The sequence below is a fragment of the Neodiprion fabricii genome, chromosome 3 (assembly GCF_021155785.1).
Source record: "Neodiprion fabricii isolate iyNeoFabr1 chromosome 3, iyNeoFabr1.1, whole genome shotgun sequence".
Classification (NCBI taxonomy): domain Eukaryota; kingdom Metazoa; phylum Arthropoda; class Insecta; order Hymenoptera; family Diprionidae; genus Neodiprion; species Neodiprion fabricii.
Genome location: NC_060241.1, coordinates 1,965,523 through 1,987,559, shown reverse-complemented (window position 1 = coordinate 1,987,559; position 22,037 = coordinate 1,965,523). Strand labels below are relative to the sequence as shown.

The window sequence follows — 22,037 nt, the reverse complement described above, 5'->3', positions numbered from 1 at the left end:
GCTGCCTTGAAATTTGGACCTAATTCACCTGCTCATCGTCAGATACCGGCATAGTGATTTACATTTACATATTTTATTCATGCGTCCTGTGCCCACCTGAATTCACGCGCAGTCAACGGTGCCCCGGAGTACAAAAGTCGTGCTTCGCTGGTAGCGGAATTACAGTAAAAGTGGTTGATGCTTGAATAAAACATATATCGCGGTTCAGAATTGATAATCGTCTGTAAACAGTGATTTCAAAGAAGTTGGTGACATTTACATCGACACAGTATTACTTGGTTTTTTTTTCTCACAGTACAACGACTTTGCGACTATGTGCAAAGCACAGGATAATAAGGCAAGTATTTACTGTTTTTCTGCTAGTGTCGGTCAACTTTATTCCTTTTTTTTATTTTTTATTTTAACTGTCGTGCGGTGACTTTCACTTTTTAACTTCCCGTTTCTCTGTTTTCAGAGGGAAAAGAAAGTTATTGTAATAACACTGAAAATGAAAAATTCGAATTTTCAATAAATCTCGATGTTTCAATGTAGAGAATCATCTCAAATTTACTTTCAAATAGATGCTGCGTGTCAATTTGAATATGTGATCAATTTTTTGTTCGACGATATCTCGAAAATGAGTTACCGAATGAGATAATAGCACTATTATTACTATTATTCACATTACTATTATTACATTAGCTCAAAACTAGTTTGAATACGGGAAGTTCAAAGGTTGGCTTAAAGTTATCCTAAACCTGTTTGTTTTATGTGTGATCATAATTCTGTTATCGATGATCTAAGAATTCCTCTCTTTTAAATATAAATGATACACATAAGTATATCTATTTATCTGAGAAGGTCAATGTTTATATGCGAAATTTCTGTTACAAGAAAACATCAGTTTTATGCTTGAGCCTGCTGTAGTTATCGAAGAATATTTTCTCTTTAGGCAGATAATCCGCACCAAAAACACCAGCTCAGTCTACGAAAAGCATTGAAACAACTATCGCTCGAACTCCTCTGGATTTTCATCACACAAATTCACAGTTTGTTTGACTTGGTAGTAGATTTCTGCTTCAAATTGTACTATCAAAACAAGATACGCAAAGTAGGGCCTATTAAAAACAAATTATTACTTGAGAGTGCGGTAGATTTGGCAGAGAAAATAAGGTGAGAAGAAAGAATAGCGCGCCTTTCCGTCTCTTCGAATCCAAGACTCTGATTGATGCCTTTTCTTTCTCCTTCATCGACTTCTACTATAGAAACAAGAAAGTCACTGCTGAGGAAGTCGTGCAATCCTTTATCGAAAGATGCAAAGAGGTACAGGAAATCCTCAACGTCATTGTCGAGGATCGTTACGAACAGGCGATCGCAGAGGCCAAAGAAGTTGATAAATTGATAAACAAGCATCCAGACCCTGCGTCTTTCAAGATAACAAAACCCTTCCTCGGAATTCCATTTACCACCAAGGAGAGCAATGAGGCAAAAGGTAAACTGAGAACATTCTGGAGTTTACAACTCCTTGAAACGATACAAGGAAATCCACTTTTTTAGGATTTCTTCACACAATGGGCTCAATGTTTCGTCGCGATTATCGCTCCCCCGAAGATGCGACTGTGATTGGCTACCTGAAATCTGCCGGAGGGATAATTATTGCTAAAACAAACATTCCGGAGTTGAATATGTGGACGGAATCTAGAAATAACTTGTACGGCCAAACAAATAATCCTTATGACACGACCAGAACTGTTGGGGGAAGTAGCGGAGGAGAAGGTGCGATAATTGCGTCATGTGGTGCGCCGATCTCTATTGCTAGCGATATTGGAGGATCGATACGAATGCCGGCATTTTTCAACGGAGTATTTGGCCACAAGCCTTCGGAAGGTGGGAAGATGAGCTGTACGAGTATTTTCCAATTATGTATACGTACGTTATGAAATTATATTTGATTGATTTCGATCAGGTTTAACACCCATGAAGGGCGTTGGCCTCAGAGAAAACGAATATGACATATCGATGGTAGAAGCTGGCCCGATATGCAAAAAAGCCGTTGACCTGGATCCTCTGTTAAGAGTTCTCATTGGTGATAATATTTCCAAACTTAAACTTGATCAACCTGTCGACTTGAAGACACTACAAATTTTCTATCAAGAAGAGTCAGGCGATATTAGATGCAGCAAAGTTAGTGGATCGCTGAGAAAAGCCATGAAAAACGCCGTAGATCATTTCAAAGGAATCACTGGCGCCGCCACTAAGGTGCAGATGGCGTTTGAACTATGTGTATTTTTTTTTTTTCGTGTGTCAAGCAAACAGAGAAACAAGTTTTTTTTGTGAATTTTTTCGCAGGTCAAACTGCCCGGAACTGAATATAGTTACAGATTGTGGCGTTATTGGATGACAAAAGAGGTCGGAGAATTTAATCAGAACGTAACAAATAAACAGGTTTGCATTCAAGATGGAATCACGTGTCTACCCAAACTCATTTTGCAGGTGTTAAACGTTCTGTAACGGACCTTCTCTTTTTCAGTACCGTACCACTGCAAAAGCAGAGCTTCTGAATCTGTTGACATTCAGAAGTCAGCTAACCTTAGCGGCTATACTTAAGCTTATAGACAATGATTATTTACCCAAAGAAAACAGCGAGTGGGCAGAAAAAACGACTGAGAATCTCAAAGTAGAGTTACTGGTGAGGAAATTTCTTGGAAATCAACGGCACATGCGTATTGCGTGTGATCTTGTAGGGAAACTGATGTTTTTCGACATATTTTGGATGCCTAATGGAAGGTGTATCTTTTTTTTTTCTTTCTCATTTCCAGAATAAGCTGGGTGATAACGGAGTGCTTTTCTATCCTTCCTCGCCACTTACGGCAGGTTATCATTACTCCGCATACTTCAAACCTTTCAACTTTGGTTATTGGTGTATTTTCAACGTTCTTAAGTTTCCCGCTTGCCAAGTGCCTCTTGGATTAGATAAAAATGGACTTCCCGTTGGAATTCAGGTGAATGTCCAATTTACAGTGGGAATAAACACTCGAACAAGTTACCATTGAAACAAAAAAAAAAAATTCTTCCTTTACTTAAAGGTTGTTGCTGCACCCTATCAAGATCATCTATGTCTCGCGGTTGCCAGAGAGTTGGAATCTGCCTTTGGAGGATGGGTCAATCCGTCCTAATTCTTTAAAATCATAATAATAACAAATGCTTACATAGTTGAGCGAAATTGCTGGTGGTGTGGAATTAATAACTGAATTGTATACACAGATCTACTAATATACTGGGTTGAAGGGTAAGTTTTCAAAAGATAGTATACGTAAACGATGCTCCTTAACAAATCATTGTCCTATTCGCTGCTCTATTAGTTCATACACGAGATAATTGGGTAATGAATTTTTACGTTACCAATGAATGAAATTTGATAAAATTCTGATGAAATGAAGGATACATAGTCCATATACTTATAAATTCTGTGATCATTTTTCAAATATTTTCTTTGTACTTTTTGTATTGTGATAGTATTTCGTTCTGTGTACGTCGTTAAAACTGGTGAAATGATTGTGTCAAATGAAGAAAAAAAGAAGAAAAAATATATGCAAGTGTATAAAAGTCGAGAGAAGATATTTATTGTTTAAATTTGTATTGTGATCTGTTATTTAAATTGTTCAAAGTCTCAAGGTTGGTGAAAGAAAATTTTCAATGGGCAAAAATGACGCAAATGAACATAGAAAATCTAACAATAAGTCGAACTGGAATAGTGATTGCGTAAACTGAATTTTTTACCATTAAAAATGGAGCGAGAGTTCTCGAGATAAACTTCGTACTAAAATTGTAAAGCATAAGAGAGGGAAAAGAAGGAGAATATAAATAAAAGGATTATCTGCTGTAAACTCTCGACGTGTCTGAATAAAAAACTGTTATTAAAAAAAAATGGACAAGTTTTATTTCGTAATTTTATCAACCTCTTTGTTACGGCAATGAAAATTTGTTTTTCAGTAAATCGGTGTGCATCTTTTGCACCGCTCAAGACTAGGTAAAAATTGAGCTAAGTTGTCAATCTTCGCCAGAGTGCAAAGTAAACGTTCCGAATGTGTTCACTCACGTTTAATTCTCACATTCGCGTCCGATTTCGAGTTTGAATTTCGCGCGCAATCCAAGTCCGGAATAGTTCGACACGCCGTCCTCGAGATGGCGCAGGATTCGCGAATCGTCCGACAAGAGGCGATCGTCCCGGTTGCGGTGTGGCGATGGTGGGTCAAGGAGTGGGATCGAGGAGGCGCGGGTCGTTGGTGTGAGTGTCGGTCGACGAGTGTGAACAACAACAAAAAGAGAAGAACGAACGAACGAGCGGGCGAGCGAGCGAGCGGAGTAACGAAGGTCCGTCGTTTTCGTTTCGGGTTACTTTTGAGCGGTAGAAGGGGGCGGGTATCGCGGCAATCAATCGAGAACGATGGTCGCCCGTGTATCGGTGAACGACGTCTCGACGGGGTGAAATTGCCGCGCAGGAAGTCGTCACTAAGGGCGAACTAAGGAGAGATGTCAGAGAAATGGGCGAGGCCCCGCGCGTACGCGTACCACGTAAAAACGTCGGGGCGTTGAAAAGCCGCGCCGACAGTATACTCAGGATATTCGGTGCGCGGCTCTCCCTCTCCGAGGAGGACGTCCTCCTCCCCACGGAGGCGGTTACCGAGGGGAGAAGCGGGGCCACCGCTTTCGGGAGAGCGAGCAGACGGGACGAGGTCCTCGTGCCGTTCAAAATCGAAATCCTCGAACCCTTCGTAGCGGGCGATGCTAAGAGGAACGGGGACCCCGACGCAACCGGGAGTGGGGGAATCCCCGGCGTCTCTTCGCCCACGGATCACCTCTCACAGATCGCCGCCAGGCTCCAGGTGAGCGAACGATCCTGCAATGACCAAATACCCAATCGACATGTGCATTTATTTATCACCCTCGATACCCGATTCGTGTCTGTCTGCGCGTGTGTGTGCATGTGTCAATTTCGTATAATCAGGCGCGATGCGCTCTTTAATATCGCTGTCCAGCTGCACGTGACCACGCGCGTGCCTAGCGAAAGAAAAAAAAAAAAAGAGCGCGATCGAATCGATCGAAACATAAACGACGATACTATAGATGCACATGCTCATTGTCGCTGAGAGAAACAAGAGAGCGTGCGATTCCGATTTTCAAATTTTTCTCACGAACAATGCAATTTCATTGAGATTCGACGAAACGAACCGCGCGATTTAAAAGACCGCCGACGCTTCGCGAATTCCTACACCACCCAACGCGACGATCGTGAAAAGAGAATGAGAGACGGAGATAGAGATAGAAGAGGGGTATCCATTAACACGTTTCCAGACTATTCGAGCCGGACTTCTTGACTGGTATAACGTAACCACTTCTCCACACGTGTGTATAATAAAACCGAGTGGTCGCACACCTACGCGTCGTCGTATCCGCGTGTATTCGGAGGCATTGACACACATTGTTAAAAAAGGCGGCCTACAGACTTCGTCGAAAACCACCTTCGAATAATTATTGCGTATTCCTTTCTCTCTCTCTCTCTCTCTCTCTCTTTCTCTCTCCATCTTCTTACTTCATTTGTTTTTTATCAGCTCGCGCGGTATTTCAGGCACATGCATACATCATGTTACATGCGTGAGTATGCGCATTGAACGTGACACTCGCGGTGCAGACACATTCGGCACGGATACACGCGTGCATGCCGCTCCTGCCTCCCTCCCCCTCCGCCCTCCACGGTGCTGCTTGTACTTAATTCACTCTCTAACCGTGCGAAGCGCGTGTGTCCGGTTTCATTCGGGTTATTAGGCTGTGGCCGCACCTTCCACGTAAACATGGCCGCGTCTGTTTGTCTCTCGCGTATATTTCCACGCTGTTGCTGCTGCTGGTGCCTTCACGTATATCTTACGCGTAGATGCGGCACATGCGTGTACTAGGATAGATTTTTTTTTAATTTGACTTTATCGAATTCTGACTTGACCGCCCTGCGGATTGATGGGAAATAAATAAATAAATCAATCAATCAATCAATCAATCAAAGTTTCCTTCAAAGCGCAGATTTTCATCTCAATCCTAAACCCTCCCACAAGGGCTGCGAAGTTTTCCGTTTAAGATCCGCGGAAAAACAAGCATTACTTTTTTTTTTTTTACAGTTTCAGTACACGTATTTTGTCGCAGGTTCAGTTGTTTGTTAAAAAATTTTCAAAATTAAAAAAAAAAAAAATAGTCACTTTTATTGTACAAAGATATAATAGGTTATAATGTATTAAGTTATCCATCCGTTCGCCGCAGATTAACCTTCAGAAACTCTGCCAGCCAGTTGACCGATCCGACTGACGTCATTCGTACGTCATTTGGCCACTTCCGTGTCCTTTCGACGACGCAGCTAGGCTATAAATATATGTATATACAACTAACACGTGCGTTAATCGCATAAGTGTCGAGGTACACGGTGCGAAACTCCCCGATGAACCGCGATTAATTTCGCGTAGTATACATTTAATGGGAACGGTATAAACAACCAGATGTTAAAAAACGTACGAGAGGAAACAGGCCGGAGTTACGTTGTTCTAGGAGGCATACCAAAACCATTTTTATAGTTAGACATAGAAAAGGATTAAAGACGGGTGTTTTACGTACCGTAAAATTTAGATCAGAGTGTTCCGAAGTCAAAAAAAAAAAAAAAAATTTATTTTCGTTTCAAACGCGCGTCAAAATTTCGGTAATACAATTTTGACGGTTTTCACGCACAGCGTAATAATTCACAGCCTGTTTGCGTACATCCTTGTTACATCTATGTTATATCATACGATACATATATAGCCAGAATTACAATTCAGGATGTATTTTCTAATAGTCGTGTTAATGAAGAATCCTTATACGTACAGTCGAATAGTAAATAATTGATGTATTTATATACGCGTTGCGTATTATACAACGCGCGCGTGTGATGTATAATAATAAATATACACGGGTTACGCATCGTAGAAATGAGATACCGGTCTGTTCATTACTTGAAAGTATAATCGCTGTTATTTTTTTTTTTTTTAAATGCGTAAATCGTATTTCTGAGAAACCTGCAATACCTCTAATAATTCGAATCACTTTCCGGTATTTCTTCTTCGAAACTGACGAATGTATAATAACCGCGGGAATGAAATACATCGTCAAACTCGTAAAAGAAACGCCGTATAAACGAGTTTAACAAAGTTCTGCAGGAAGCGAAATAGAAGAAGATGTATAAACATAACGTAAACAGAAAATAAAAAAAAAGAAACCAGGAGTAAATCAGTGACAGATGTTTTAATTATTATATTTCGTAGCTGGGCGGGATAAACCAAAGGTTATTTAAATCGTTTCATACGCAAATCTCGGAAGCGACCATTTTTTCCGCCACGGGAATTACCCACGAATAACATCGACGCAGGTCGATTAAATTCGAGGAAACCATCGTTATACCCAGTATAATAACAATAATAAATACGTACATCGGAAATATATTTCGTCGATTAGAAATCGAGATCAGTGACAAAAAAGGAGCTGGAAAATTTTATTCTATACTATTATATACAGAGGTGTAGTTCTATTCCTGACGCTTCGTTTCACTGAACACGATAATCGTTTTCTTCGAGATTTCTTCGGGGCTGCAGTTTTGCTGTGCAGTAAACGCGAGCGAGAAGAAGAAGAGGAATAAGAAGACGAAGAAGCGAACGCTGCAAAGCGGAATGCCTACGATGGGCAGATGTAAATGCGTAATTACAACATCGTAAAATCTCCGTCTTCCTATCCGAAGATGAGAGTCGGCAATATCATTTTTCTCCTTCTTCTTCTTCTTCTTCTTCTTCTTCATCTTCTTCTTGTTCTTCTTCTTGGTCTTCGCCGTTTTCGCCCAGGCTTCCAAGAGAGTATACGACCTGTAATGCAGACCATTTATGCGTGTGCCTGAAAGAATATATATATATACATATTCTATTTAAAGGTTTACGAGCGGTTAACGCGCCTTGCAACGATCATTTTCTCTACTCGATTTTCTCTCTCTCTCTCGGCGATTTAACCTTATATTTATTACTTTCCTGCCGGTTTTTCCTTCTTATTCTATATTGCTGCCTATTTCTTTAATAAATTATCAAACCTCGAAGAACATTATTGGGTAGTTTAATTATAACATTCGAACTGGGCTGTTTATACTGCGAGTCATCATTTGGTCGAGTCGAAGCTTAGATACATACGTATAATAATTGTAAACAAAATCGACCGACCGGCTTGTGTATTTAATTACAAAATATATAGTTTCTTTGTTGCTGTTGTGTTCTTTTTTTTTTTTCTTCTTTCACCGCGCGTTTCACTCCGTACGTCAATTACTTGACATGAAGAAAACGAAAGTCTTGACGATTTCTACGAAGTTTTCGCCGCGTACTCTGCGATCGAAACGACGATCAGCTGTTCGACCGGCGCGACGCCATGTTGCTTTTGTCTTACGTCACAACGCGTATTACAAATTATACAGATCGTTGAAAAAAGTGTGTGAAAAGTACTGGATATACGTATATACCATACGTACATATTTTACTTTCGTATTTTGTTTTAACAAAAAAATTTCTTTACGCTCGGTAATTTTTTTCACGCGATTATCTTCGATTATCGATTTTCCTTACTTTCGCAGTCCCGCTTCATCGTTTCAGCGTGATATCGCGATCGTAGAAATACCTCAACGGCGAAAGAGTTTATCGTCGAAATTCTGCACCACCTCGTCTTCTCCTTGTCCCGAATAAACAAACTGCGTTATGCATGTATACCTACGCGTATAATTAGTGTGTCGAATCTTTTAGCGCCTTCGTACGACGTCCGGTTTACGGTTTGACTTTGGGGTAAAAATAGTGACGATTCGGCCTCGCGTCGTTGCCGCGCTACGAAAGCTCGTTCCCGAAGCTTTGACGCGTTAACGTTGACAGATTCTCGATTTGAGATTCAACGGGAGGGAGGGAATAAAAAATCAGATTAGAAAAAATTCAGCCTAGAAAGCAGGAAATGAATTGGAAAGAAAAATAAATGAGATGATAAAGATGAATTCAGAGACCAGGAGGAATAGTAATTTGATACAGGGTGTACGCGTGTACATGTATATATGAGAAATATGCGTATGTATTACACTTGTCCTGTAACATATCGCGTACTTAAAAATAGAATACCTACGCATGCATAATTTATTATATGAATATTCAGTTTATTTACGCCGATTGAATTTTTATTTTACAATCTGCGGTATACGTATAATATATACATGGTGTATAACAGGGATTAATGTGATATTTGGGTTTTTTTTTTTCGCAATATGAACAGGGATAATTATAAAAAATTTTACCGCGAAATTTATCATTGCTTAATTATTTATTTATGTGCAGTGTCTGTTATATTTAATTATTATATCGTTTGCACAGAGGTGTAACTTGTTGAACATTATACGCGTATTAATAAAATGTACAATATATAATATATTCTCTCATCTGAAGATAATAAAATATTGTTGAAAAAAAAATCTTTATCGATGATAATTCTCATTCACCCGTATAAAATAACGCGTTGAACGTTTTGTAAGGGACATAAAAAAAAAAGGGTTGTAATGTATCATAGTCACGAGTTTTGTGAATGAAATTCGATACCTAACCGACGCCAAAGTTTAAATATATAATAACGTATCGTGTATAATACGATGTGTTACGCAAATCTGCAGGCTCATTATACAAATTACAGTTACTATTTATGTGTCTATTTAATTTTATGCCTGAAAAAATTCATAATGTACGTAAGTCTTTTTTTTTTTTTGGTAATTTTTCTGTCGTTTAAACGTAGGATCTAATAATTTGCGGTTCAGGTTCAAAGATGTGCACAAAATTTCAGAGAAGAAAATATAATCGTGTAAAATCGTGTATAAAACACATGTAAGGCTATATACATATATAAGATCTCGCAAACATTTTTTCTTTCTTTCTTCTTCCTTTTATCGCTGGTATCTTCGATCTTCAAATTATGATAAAATTTTGAATTCCATTTATTCCTGCTTTTTTTTTTTTCTTTCTCTTTTCAATCCCATGCAGGCATTTCGTTTAATCGTATAGTATTTAAAAAATATAAAGTTTTTACCAGAAATTATCGAATGAATTTTGTACGCATATTTTACCTACGCGATTTTCAATTATTCTTATTCGAAATATCGATTCAAATCACGTTCTTAAACTGTTATTCCATTACTTAGTTATTAGTCGATTGTTTATTCACGTTTCATTGTTTACAGATGTAGTTTTGCCACTACTCCTTTTAATCGTATGAATAATCCTATGTTGCGTATTGTCTATTTTGTAATTATCCTGTCTGATTTACCTTTCGACAATGTTTATGTTCACGCACTCTTAGAAATTATCGCTCGAGTAGTAGTAATTTTGAGGGGGGTGAGGGGATATTAAGTTTATATCGCATTGCATACACGTTGATCCGGGCGATAATATACGCTGACACACACATAAATAAATAAATAAATCAATGTATATTTATATATATAGACACCATATATTATCACGGGGTTATTTCGTTGATCGGTTGTACACGGCATGGATGTATTACACGAATATATATATATATATATATGTTGGCATGTAAAAGCAAGTGTCGCGGCGTGAGCGCGGTAAGTAATAAGTTGTCGCCAAATGTCACAGATCCCGGATCTCATACATATCTTCGGTTTCTCTGCAAGCACGCCGGTAGCCGTACAGTTGTACGCATATATACAATGTATATACACGTATACTTTATAAAGAAATCGAGACCTGCGCGTCATAAATGACAATTATATCACGTATATTGTATGGATATGCAAAGGTGCGTATCGATCAACGATCGGTAATCATATTACATGTATATGTATACATACACACTAGGGTGATTCAAAAAAATCATAATTTTTTTCGAAAAAAAGTGGTAAAATTTAGACAAAATCATAATTGTCAGTGTAAATATGTATTCGACGTTGTCGTTCGATCGCATGGGAGGTCGGAGCTCCCGATATGGCTGTGACTTCATTACTGTCGTTTGTAAAGCCGTTGAATGTTACATTATAGATTATACCTGTACAGGTATGTGTGTGTGTTATTTGTATATAGAAGTTCTGCAAGAAAGGAGAGAAAAAAAACAACAACAACAGAAGAAAAAGAAAATATTGCGATAATGATAAATTACGTGTATCGACTAGGTCTACCTATTTATAACAAGTCAGTGTATAACAATCTACGTACCGATCAGGCATATTATATTATTCTATGCGTATATAACGAATCAATCGAGCGTATAGAGAAGAATTATCATATCACATAAGTCGTATATATATATATATATAATATAGCATATTTATATACCCAATAAAGGTAATGCAAATAGTGTGATAAAATACCTGCACGAATGAACCAGAAAATTTTTGTTTTTTTACATCAAGAATAATAATAACACGTTGCAGAATTAATCGATTGGTAAAAGATATTCGCTCGTGAAATGAATTTATATAATTATTATTAATTTACACTTCTACAATTTATGTTACAGTCTGTGATAAAATTGGGTATATTAATTGTGCGTTTGCGGCGATAATTTATAACGTCGTTATTCAAGGTCGTGTAGCAGTGTCCTACCCTTAAAGACCGAGAAAACTAAATAAAACAAGTGAACGTAAAAGATGCTCTTTCGTAGCGGAAAAAAAATGTGTGGTTTTTCGACACGTGTTAACGTTTCTACATTTCCCGCATTTCCGGGACGAAAAAGTTTACAGTTGACCTCGGTCGGTAAGGGTAGGATCGCTACATGACCTTAATCCGCATCCTCGGCAGCTTCCGCAATGACAATTAAACTCTCATCGTTCGTAGGAAGGAAATCGTTAGTCCGTACGGTCACACCGCGAATCGTTGAAGTGAAACTTCGATTTCCCTGCTGGTGCCATCATGCCACAGCAGAATCGTGTAAGAAAGTTTCCATGCGGCGCCCCGTTTGACTTACATTATACATACACACCGATATATGTGTGCATTTACATCTATACGCATGTATGTGCGTGTGGTATTGGTTCTAAACGTAAGAAAAAAAGTTCTTTGCTTCGGAAATGAAAGAAAGTAATAAAAAAAGAAAAATGACAACGACGGAGAAAAGAAAATCTAAAAACAATCGTCTAAATGTATTTTTTTACGGAAAACATGTACATTAGTCGAGTGTATAAAAAATAACTCGCATCACTGCAAGTATGATGGAATTTTCTTTATCGAGCTGTGAAAATCGTGGGTTGAATTGATTAATAAAATCGGCGAAAATTGCAAGGATCTGTTATATTTGCGGCGTTAAAACAACTGCTGTAAGAATGTTACAGCAATGAGATCGTCAGGGAACAACGATTGAGGTAATCGTTGAGATCGAATTTGAAGCGCGGATCTGTAATTGAATTTAAAGGTAAAGAAGGATCTAATTCGTCCTGTTTAACACGACAGTTGAGAATCGTGTGAAGACAGTTGAGATTATGGACGGTTAAGAGATTCGAAACCGTGAACCCGAACATCGCGGTGTATGCAAGGTTGTTTATTGCACGAAGGGGAAATCAGTGCAGGTGAAATCGGTGCGAAAACAACCGCGCGTTTTTAATGCCTAAACGAAAACGGCCGTTCGTTCGCTGCGATCGGCGAAAATCGTTTTATCGTGAAGTCGGGACGTAATAGCGTTAGAAGTATACTACGTTCGGTGTTTACCGACCGAGTAAAATGTCCCCTACTTCCAATATCGTCGAAGCCAATCGCATCGTCGCCGATGCGAATATGCCGCAATCATTCTACAATTCTACACGCAATGCCACGTGACGTTTTGCTCGGTCGGTAAACACCGACCGTACAGCATCCTCTTAATCCCTAAAATCACCTTGTTATACCTCCTTCGTGCGGGTTTCAGATCACGCAGCCCGTTGCCCAAAAACGCGGCGATAGTTTCCTTAGAGGAGAGTAGAGGAGAAGAGAGGATCAGCTCGAGGCGATCTTTGAGAGCGTCTCCTCGTCTTTCGTTCCCGTCTCGCGTCGTCTCGATATCGTCGAATGGAACCGGTTTTCATCATCCAGCCTCTCTTCTCCTCTCGGCTTGCCCGGAAGTCGTTCAATGATCGGCGCCTTTGCGTCTTTCCATTCGGCTTCGGGTCCACACTCGCGTATCGTCATAATCATCATCATCATCATAATCATTATCATTACGCACCTACAGATAGACTCTGCACACACACACACACACACACACACACGCCTATACACGTAATATTTATTATGTAGAATCACCGCCGCACGGATAAGTTATACAATTGTACATAAATATACATACATACGTTTCAATATCTTCTTGAATGAAATTTGCCGAAAATAAAACCGGTCAACCTTCGTTCGTCATCGGCAAATTATTATCGTCATTATCATTATCGTCCTTACAGGCAGATGTATACATATAATATACGTATGTACAGATTTAATGGCAATAACAATATATTACATAGGTATGTGTATATAATACAGGATATCATCGACGGACGGTTGAACAGATTTTTTTACCGTTTGTTTGGCTTGTTTCTAATACGTTCTTTTTTACATATTTATTTATTTTTTTTAATTATTTTCTTTTGACTTTTGAATTTTTTACATCTTTTTTTTTACCACACACTGGCTTCTCCGACAAGATCAAATGGAGCAGAAAGATCGTAAGTTCTCTTGGCTATAAGTCACGATGCAGGATCAAGATAACACAATGCACGTATTACATACTAATATCAATGTATTATTATAATATAAATTATACATGTAGGTGCAAATAGTATTACACGTATACGAGTTGCAGATATACGTAATTTTCTTATCAACATGGTTATCATTATCCTTAACCCAATAGTCAGTCTCTGCAACAGTTTCTCCATTTGTTTTATATTTATTTACATTTTCCTTTCTTCCAACTCGAATTTTGTGCAATTATATATACATTTATACGTACCATTAGTCAGCTGCCTCTGATTGAGAGAAATCTGAAGTTTTGAGATAACGCGAAACCGTCATTGTATTTACGTGTATACATATATATATATATATATATATATATATATATATATATACCGTGATAACGTTGAGTAAAATAGTACATTTTCTTATTGCTTAGTTTTTTTTTTTTTCTTTCTTCGCATATGAACTAATACCAATGGCGATAAGCATTTATCGGTCGTAACAGCGTAAGATGTATAATAATAATAATAATACAATACACGTATACACGACGTGAAGATTATTAGTCGAAACGGAATTTAAAAAGCCTAATTGCATGTTAAATATACGTTTTATACTTGAAAGGAAGAAAAAAAAAAATAATAAAAAAAATTTAATACAACTCCGTACACGTCCAGCTTGTCGCTAGCGCTAGTATTTTATTGTTTAACATGTGTTTTATCTACGAAACGATTGTATAATTGTTCTTCGGTAGAGTAAAATAATATCCAACATACATGTGTGTATGTGTGTAAAAATTCGGTGATTACATATATGTATGTATGTATGTATGTATACACGTGCGACGTATTTAACGCGAGGTTTATAGGCGAAGAGGATGATTTACGATGCTGGACGATCAGGATATGTTATATTAGCATGCGTTATACTTGTGTATGTATATGCCTGCGTACTTCGTATACCACACTCATACGTGAAATAAAAGAATCGTACAAAGTACGCACGATTCACGATTCAGGATTTGGCCGCAAATCATGATTAATATATTCTCGGGCATTGCGTGTATAAATATAATATTATATAGAACGCTGCAAGGACTTGTACGTACGTATATGTAATGTATAATATATACGAGGAATAAATCATTCCATTATGCTTGCGCCGCACGTATACACATATATATATATATATACACATTTAATGCAAAAAATGACATCGTATATTCGAGTTATTCGAATAAATAAAGTAAAAAATAAAAACCGTACCACTAACCGCGGTATCCGCGATGATTATCAATCGATTAGACGACGATCCATTGTCCGCCTGCTGCAAACGCCTCTAACCCTGAGTATATAAACGATGAATCTGACAAACGTTGTGTAACACGCTCGTGTAATATAAATCATTCGGTATTTGTACGGTAAAAAAAAAAAAAAAAAAAAAAATTTCACGAGTATAACAAAAACTCTGCACGATTGCTCGTTACACACACACGCGCACACTCGCATAATTATATGTATTAAATTAGTTACAAAGTAGAGGAATAATGAAAAAAATTAGACGGCCGGATGGATCATCGTGGCAATTAGAGAGTCCTCGTCGATTGATAAAATCCTGAAGTATATACAACAGTTGTATTATTTCTGCTCATCGACATTTACACTACGCATGCATATACACGCATATTGCGAGTCAAAAAAAGTTTGCGAAATTGAATTTCGAAAATTCCGCAATAATATTCGTTGCGTTTGGATTTTATTTTACTTTTATAAATGTTTTTTTTTTTTTTTTTTTTTCTTACTTCTTTTATTTCCTTCTCTCTCATCATCCCAGAATTCTTACGCGTGTGACAAGACTTCTCTTCTCTCGATTGTACGACGATGCAGTTGCAGGCTCGCGATGCACAAAATATAATACAACACGCGCATGCATTCATACACAGCGTTGCACAGCTGACTGTGTAACCCACGCGTAACTCGACATACATGCTATGCATGCACATTGTACATACATACATAGGTATACATATAATATGCGAGAGTAGGTCAGAGTCGAGGATATCTTTCACCGGACCTCTTTACTCTCTGGCTCGAGGCTCTGGGTCACAATCAAGGATGTTGCTTGCATCCGTCCGTCTTATTACACATGCATGTATACCTGTATTTACACACACACATATATATATATATATAAATACTCACGTATCTATTCACATTTATTTATCCTCAATCTCTCCGACATGTACAAGAGATTATGTGCCCGGTGTCTAAGGTCCGTTGTAAATATTATTATTATTATTATTGTTGTTGTTGTTGTTGTTGTTGTTGTTGTTATTATTATATATCGTGGCTACGTATAATACATTTCGCAGCCCACGCTAATTTTTATTTAAAACCTCTTGCAGATCCTCTTTCCTTGTTCTTCTTCTTTTTTTTTCCCCATCCGCGATCCGTAGTAAAATTTTTATTCATCGATCAATCGACTGTCTAATTTTTTTACGATTCTTTTTAATTTCAAATTTAAACAGTTTTTTTGCGCAAAGAACTCGGACGAGAAAAAAGAGAGAATCGTCAACCGACCGAGAATAGAATTCTAAAGTTACAACTATGCGATACATATATTCATAAAATATATTTCATATCGGTAAGAAAATATGTAAGCAGATGTGTCGATGAATTTTAATTTTCTCGCCGTTTGACCATTTTCAATCATGTTCGCCTCGACGTTATCCAATTTACCAAACGTAAGGCTGATCTTATCGCGTTAATTAGCATCGCAATTTGCATTATCTGTAACAACAGGTTTCCCGACAAGCGTGCGTCAATGTAACGCAATACAGCCAAGAAACAGTAGTACGTAAATATCGGTTTATTGCGAAAGTGCATGGAACTCGGCTACCTGCAGCGTCGGCATCATCCCGCGGCATTAGCTATCAGATTTTGCTTCTGCGGGTAGAAGAAACCTTTCTCCGTTGCGGGCTATTTGTATACCTATATCCGTGCCGTGTATCGTGCCTGTATTCTATACGGTATATATGGATATATAATATATATATATATATATACGATTATACGCTACACGCATACCGACCCGTCGGCTGTTGGATCGGTATGCATTACAGGTACTGTCGATCTCTGATCTTTGGCTGTCGATGACGGTCGATGACTACCGCATTTATCGTTATAGGTTATACACAGATGTGATAATATTTACACACATGCGTGCACGCGGACATTCACGATCAGCGCGTTCACGTGCAGCATCCGCATTTATATTGCATATCACACAGAGACACGTATTTAATGACATTACGTAAGATATGAGATTGAATTTGTTTATTTTTCGGTTTATTTTATACGCTCTTTTTTTTTATGCATATATTTCTTGTTATATAGTTACGTCAGGTATAATATCGTACGTAAACGTTTAATTTTGTTTTATGGAACGTGTGTTATAAACACTATGTCTATACGCGTGTACGGGGTATTCCATGACTAATCGGGCAAATGGGTCTGACGCTTGACCTCTCCGATTTGACTCTCGAAGGTATTAATCCCCCCCCCCACCAATTTTTCGAATCGAGTTGGATTAGCTACAGTTTTTGAAAACCACCGTATTGATCATCGACGCGATTGAAAAATCTGAAATAATTCTGAAAGACCTTGCGTTACGTATGAATATGTTCGAGCTATCGGTCACACGGTAAAATGACTCTTCTTTCCAATTTTAAAAAATGTACGTTTCGAGAAAGCTCGAAACTAAAAACATCTCGGCCCAAAGTTGAAAAATTTACATAACCGACATTTCCATGACTGAAAAATTAGCGTCTTTGACAGCGAAAAGAATCATTTGAAAAATCGCGAGCCAAATCGGAGAGGTCTAGGGTCAGGCCAGGTCGATTTGGCATGGAATGCCTTATACACGTGCGCATAATACCGTGCAGTTGCGGTCGCTGCCGATCCGCAGCCGTCCTAAAGAAAGATTCGCAAAGAGGTATAGGTATAATAATAAGAAATGGAGCAACGCCTTTTCCCGCCTTCCTTACACTCCGCGTATTACACGCTGCCTGCTTTTACAACCCTGATCGCCTTCGTATTTCAAACGCCCACGAGATCGACGCCGATCTGCACAACCGCCTGCATCATGTATGGACTTGCAGCTGCATTCGATGATCATCGCGCTGCTTTTTATTCCCGCGATTAAAATTACCCATACATATAAAAGGAGTCGTTTGTCAGGGTGACCAACCATCGTGAACGTAACCTAAAAAATTTTGACATTTGTCGCTGGAAGTTGTCCTCAGCACCGATAACTGAAAAATTTCTTAGGTTACGTTGACATCACGGTGAACTGCAGTAATCGTCTAAATTTACGACGGTTGGTCACCCTGGCGAACAACTGCTCTCAGGTTGCAGCGCATGCGCGTTAGACTACAGCAGTCACCGATGTATGTATGGAACATTCCGCGTCAAATAAGTAGCACGTGACGTCGCCTCCTTCGATTCCGATCATATTTATATTTTTTTTTTGTTCAGATTTATTTCAGCCACTGGTGAAGTTTATACAAAATTGCAAAACCAATTAGGAAAACGCAATTTTTAATGTGTGGGAATTTTTTCAGATCATTAGAAATGGCGTTTTAGTAATTGGTTTTTCGATTTTTTTCAAACTTCACCGGTGGGTAAAAAACTTTGAAAATAAATTCCGACAACTTTTGGGTCGGTAGGAACATCGTACTGAAAAATGATTAAATTCGAAGAGGATGAGGTACGTGGGCTGATAATTTGACGTGGAATACCCCGTACGTAGACATACATATATATTTCATGTTTATAGAATTTCTAAATCGGGAATCGGAAGGAAATAGAAAAAAGGAATATGTAACAGGTGTAATCGAATATAAGAACTTTAGATAATATTTACCGTATTTTATATTCGTAATATCTTTTACAAATTTATATATATATATATATATATATATATAATATATATATATACCTACCTATACATATATGTTGTACATGTAAGATATTCGCATAGGTACGATGAATAATTATTCGAAATAATATACAAAAGCGATGTAATACACACCATATATGCATGTCATGCGTTATAGAAATGTGATGCAACCTGCGGGTCAGATTGCCCGACATAGGAATCATATATTACACGTGTCGCTTATATTTACATACACAGGTATATAAGTATAACGAACGCACGTAGTTGTACGTTCGTGACACGTTATAAATAATACGCGTTAATTTTTTTTCTATCAATGCAAGTGTTTCCCGTATCGGATTATCCTTGACGATGGGGGGGATAAAAACTGATACTTGAAAAAAATAATTCCCTACGATTATTACATTGTTTTGTGAGAACGCGTTATAGAAACAAATTGCATAGGTATATAGATACGTGTATAATTTTTTAATTGGCAAATGAATTGCAATCATAATTGAAATTCTGCGGAGCTGCACAGCGTGATGTATGAAAATGTTTTTTTTTCTCTGCTTCTTCTTCTTTTTTTTTTTTTTATTTTTACCGAGAATGGAATTTTTTGCGTAAATAACATGGTAATTTCCAATTTTTATTTGTTCATTCATATTTTGAACATATATATGTATAGTATTTACGACGTGATTATGATTCTTGCCACGGTGCAAGAATACACAATACATTATACGTATAGTTATGTGTATGTAAATTTACCGGTGCGTTAATTATACACCCGCATGCGTAACTGAAGTTGCGGGTTTTCCGTAAAGAAACATAATTAAAAAAAAAAAAAAAAAATTACAAAATGGCTACTCCTGTAACGTCGTTGTATTATAATGCTAATAAATTATTATTTTTTTTTTTCTGGGAAACAAATTAATTAGCAATCGTATTCCCCACGTGACGAATCGCTTAGCGAATAATATAACGATTAGCCTGATTCACTTGGCTTCCCCACGATATACGTCGATCCCCGAATTATTACACGCAATTACGTCGTCGACGTACGAAAGTTCATTTCTTCATCTGTTTTATACAATTCTGCAGTATGTCGTGGTTAATAATAAGATATGTAATTCACTCCGCTTGCGTTTAAGAAATCAGAGAACGAATTGATTGTTGAATGTAAAAAATGAAATTGCTCAATTTTAGAGAGACTCCGAAAGTGGGTAAAATATTAAGTATCCGGCTTCGGTATATCTTTCTCTTTCTCTACCAGCGAACGATCAGAGAGCGCGAGATCCAGAATCCGCAGCTCTCTCTTGTGCATACATCTCATAGGTATAACAGGCTGCTGTACCTGCCTGCCTGCCAGCCTATCTTGCCAAGCTCGTGAAATTTCATCGATTACACGCGATTTGCCTTATATACTATGCATATATGTGTACCTACAACATGCCCGAGAGAAAGAGAAAGAGAGAGAGAGAGAGAGAGAGGGAGAAACATGAAGTAAATCCCGCGGGGTATGTACCGACATACGGAACAGGAAGTGAAACATTCGCTCCATCTCCATCTGCATTTGCAATTCACCGTTTCTTTCCCCAAACGGTATTTGGTATGCATTTATACGCGAATCGAGTGCGCGAGGCACAGGAAGCATACAATTTCTCGAATCGGGCAATCTCCCGCGACTCGTGTGGCAAATCACATGATTTATATGAAATTCGAAATGCTTAGTCGCTAAAACTGGCCCGCGAGATTTTACCGGATATTCGTTCTCAAGCGGGCTGGCGACCATAAGCCAATGAAACCGAATAGGTACCGAGACTCGAGCCTATAGCCGAACAAGATGGCGCGGGGCGGTCCGATCAGCTGATCGTCGTATTTGGGTTAATGTGACGAAAATAGGTGGTCAAAATACTTTCAAAACGAAACGCGCAACGGCGGACGGAGTTCCAAGATCGAAATACTTCCTCCGCAACCTTCCCGCGGGTTATACGCGTGGAAATAGAAAGAGACGGAGAAGAAAATGCCGCGGCGGTATTCGACCGCGGGTCTTTGACCGTCCGTCCGTCTCTTCTTGTTCGAACACGGCGGCGGCGGCGGGCAGGTGGCATCCGCACTCTACGCAGTTCAACTCTCCGTGCAGACCTCTCTTCTCGTCTCTTTTCTTCTCTTTTCTCCTCTCCGTCCGTCGGGTGTCCGGGTCTCCCGACCGCCCCACCCTCCACACCCGGATCTCAAGCGTCCCCGTTGTCGATTGGTCAGTCGGCTCCTTGGTGACCGAACACCGCCGGCTAACTCGCCTCGCGGTGACGTTCGTCTCCTGTGGCGTCTGACCGTTTCAACGGCCTTATTTTTCACTCTCCGCTCATCTTTCACGATATTGTCACGAAATACGTGCGCCAGGATCATTCTCGATGAGTTTGTGCCGTCCGCGATCAAAGAAATTTGTCTTTTCTTACTCAAATCGATAAAAAAAGATAACGGAAAGGCAAACGCTGCAGGGTTTTCAGAAATCAAGAGGAGACACGTGGTATATTGCGATATTTTGAAAGTATGAGGAGGATAGAGATAATTGATTGAGACTTGAATTTTTTTATTTTTTTTTTTTAATTAATCCACGTATCTACTCTTGTAAAATAGAAAAAAAAAAGAAAGAAAGAAATCACCAAGCCATGATTTAATATCGTATAATTGTCGACTGCGGGATGAAAATAAGAAACGATAAAATCCGTCTGCGCATGACGAAAATACTCTGTTATACATCACGAAGATCTCGGTTAATTTTGAATATGGCGGACAATTGCGCACGTGGCTTGATCGATCAGCGTGTAGTGTATAACAGAGACAAAAAATGACGACGCTTGTTCCATTAAATAATAATCGCCGTGCGCGAGTGCGGAGCAGCGGTTTCTGATCGCCGCATCGTCGGTCGGCTTATTTTCGTACGTATGGACGTATGTATATTGCGTATATACGTATGCGGAGGAATTTTTATTGTAATATATTCCGTAGTCTAGACTGTATATTATAATGAAATGCGTTATCTGGGACGCGCGAGACGCTTCGAGAGGAGGTTTCGGCTGTGCATAATAATATTATAATATCGCGTACATACGCGCACGCGAAACGTGGGCGGACGAACGAAAAGAAGGAACGAACGGATGCAGGTTGCCTCGGGTGTGTTTTCTTATTTTTCAACTTACGAATCGTGGTTCAGATCCGCGTGGGCGATCGGACGACTTTCTTCCACCTCGTCTGTCCGCCTGCTTCGTGGTTAAGAATTTCTTTAGAATTCATTTTAAAGTGGGGGCTGAGCGCATCGGAGAGTGC

The 22,037-nt window shown here is 38.7% G+C and overlaps 2 protein-coding genes across 2 annotated transcripts in view; both read left to right on the top strand.

Annotated features, from left to right (window-relative positions):
- Window positions 1-29: 29 nt before the first annotated feature.
- Window positions 30-3,670, top strand: LOC124177755 (fatty-acid amide hydrolase 2-like). The gene is made up of 9 exons (XM_046560523.1): window positions 30-337; window positions 932-1,152; window positions 1,245-1,471; window positions 1,537-1,866; window positions 1,946-2,238; window positions 2,329-2,424; window positions 2,510-2,668; window positions 2,799-2,981; window positions 3,066-3,670. Exons 1-9 carry the CDS (start codon window positions 314-316, stop codon window positions 3,153-3,155), a joined length of 1,623 nt encoding a protein of 540 aa, XP_046416479.1. The 5' UTR covers window positions 30-313; the 3' UTR covers window positions 3,156-3,670.
- Window positions 3,671-4,219: 549 nt separating this feature from the next.
- Window positions 4,220-22,037, top strand: part of LOC124177219 (probable ribonuclease ZC3H12D) — a 34,045-nt gene continuing 16,227 nt past the window's right edge. Inside the window, exon 1 of the mRNA XM_046559365.1 lies at window positions 4,220-4,865. Within this exon, the coding sequence (XP_046415321.1) occupies window positions 4,524-4,865 (342 nt within the window). The 5' untranslated portion in view covers window positions 4,220-4,523. The remainder of the gene's footprint in view (window positions 4,866-22,037) is intronic.

Excerpts from the sequence above, each read along its gene's own strand:
- LOC124177755 (XM_046560523.1), top strand. The coding sequence starts at position 314 with ATGTGCAAAGCACAGGATAATAAG. Across the intron at positions 1,472-1,536 it reads GGAGAGCAATGAGGCAAAAG|GATTTCTTCACACAATGGGC; the intron begins GTAAACTGAGAA and ends CCACTTTTTTAG. Across the intron at positions 2,239-2,328 it reads TCACTGGCGCCGCCACTAAG|GTCAAACTGCCCGGAACTGA; the intron begins GTGCAGATGGCG and ends ATTTTTTCGCAG.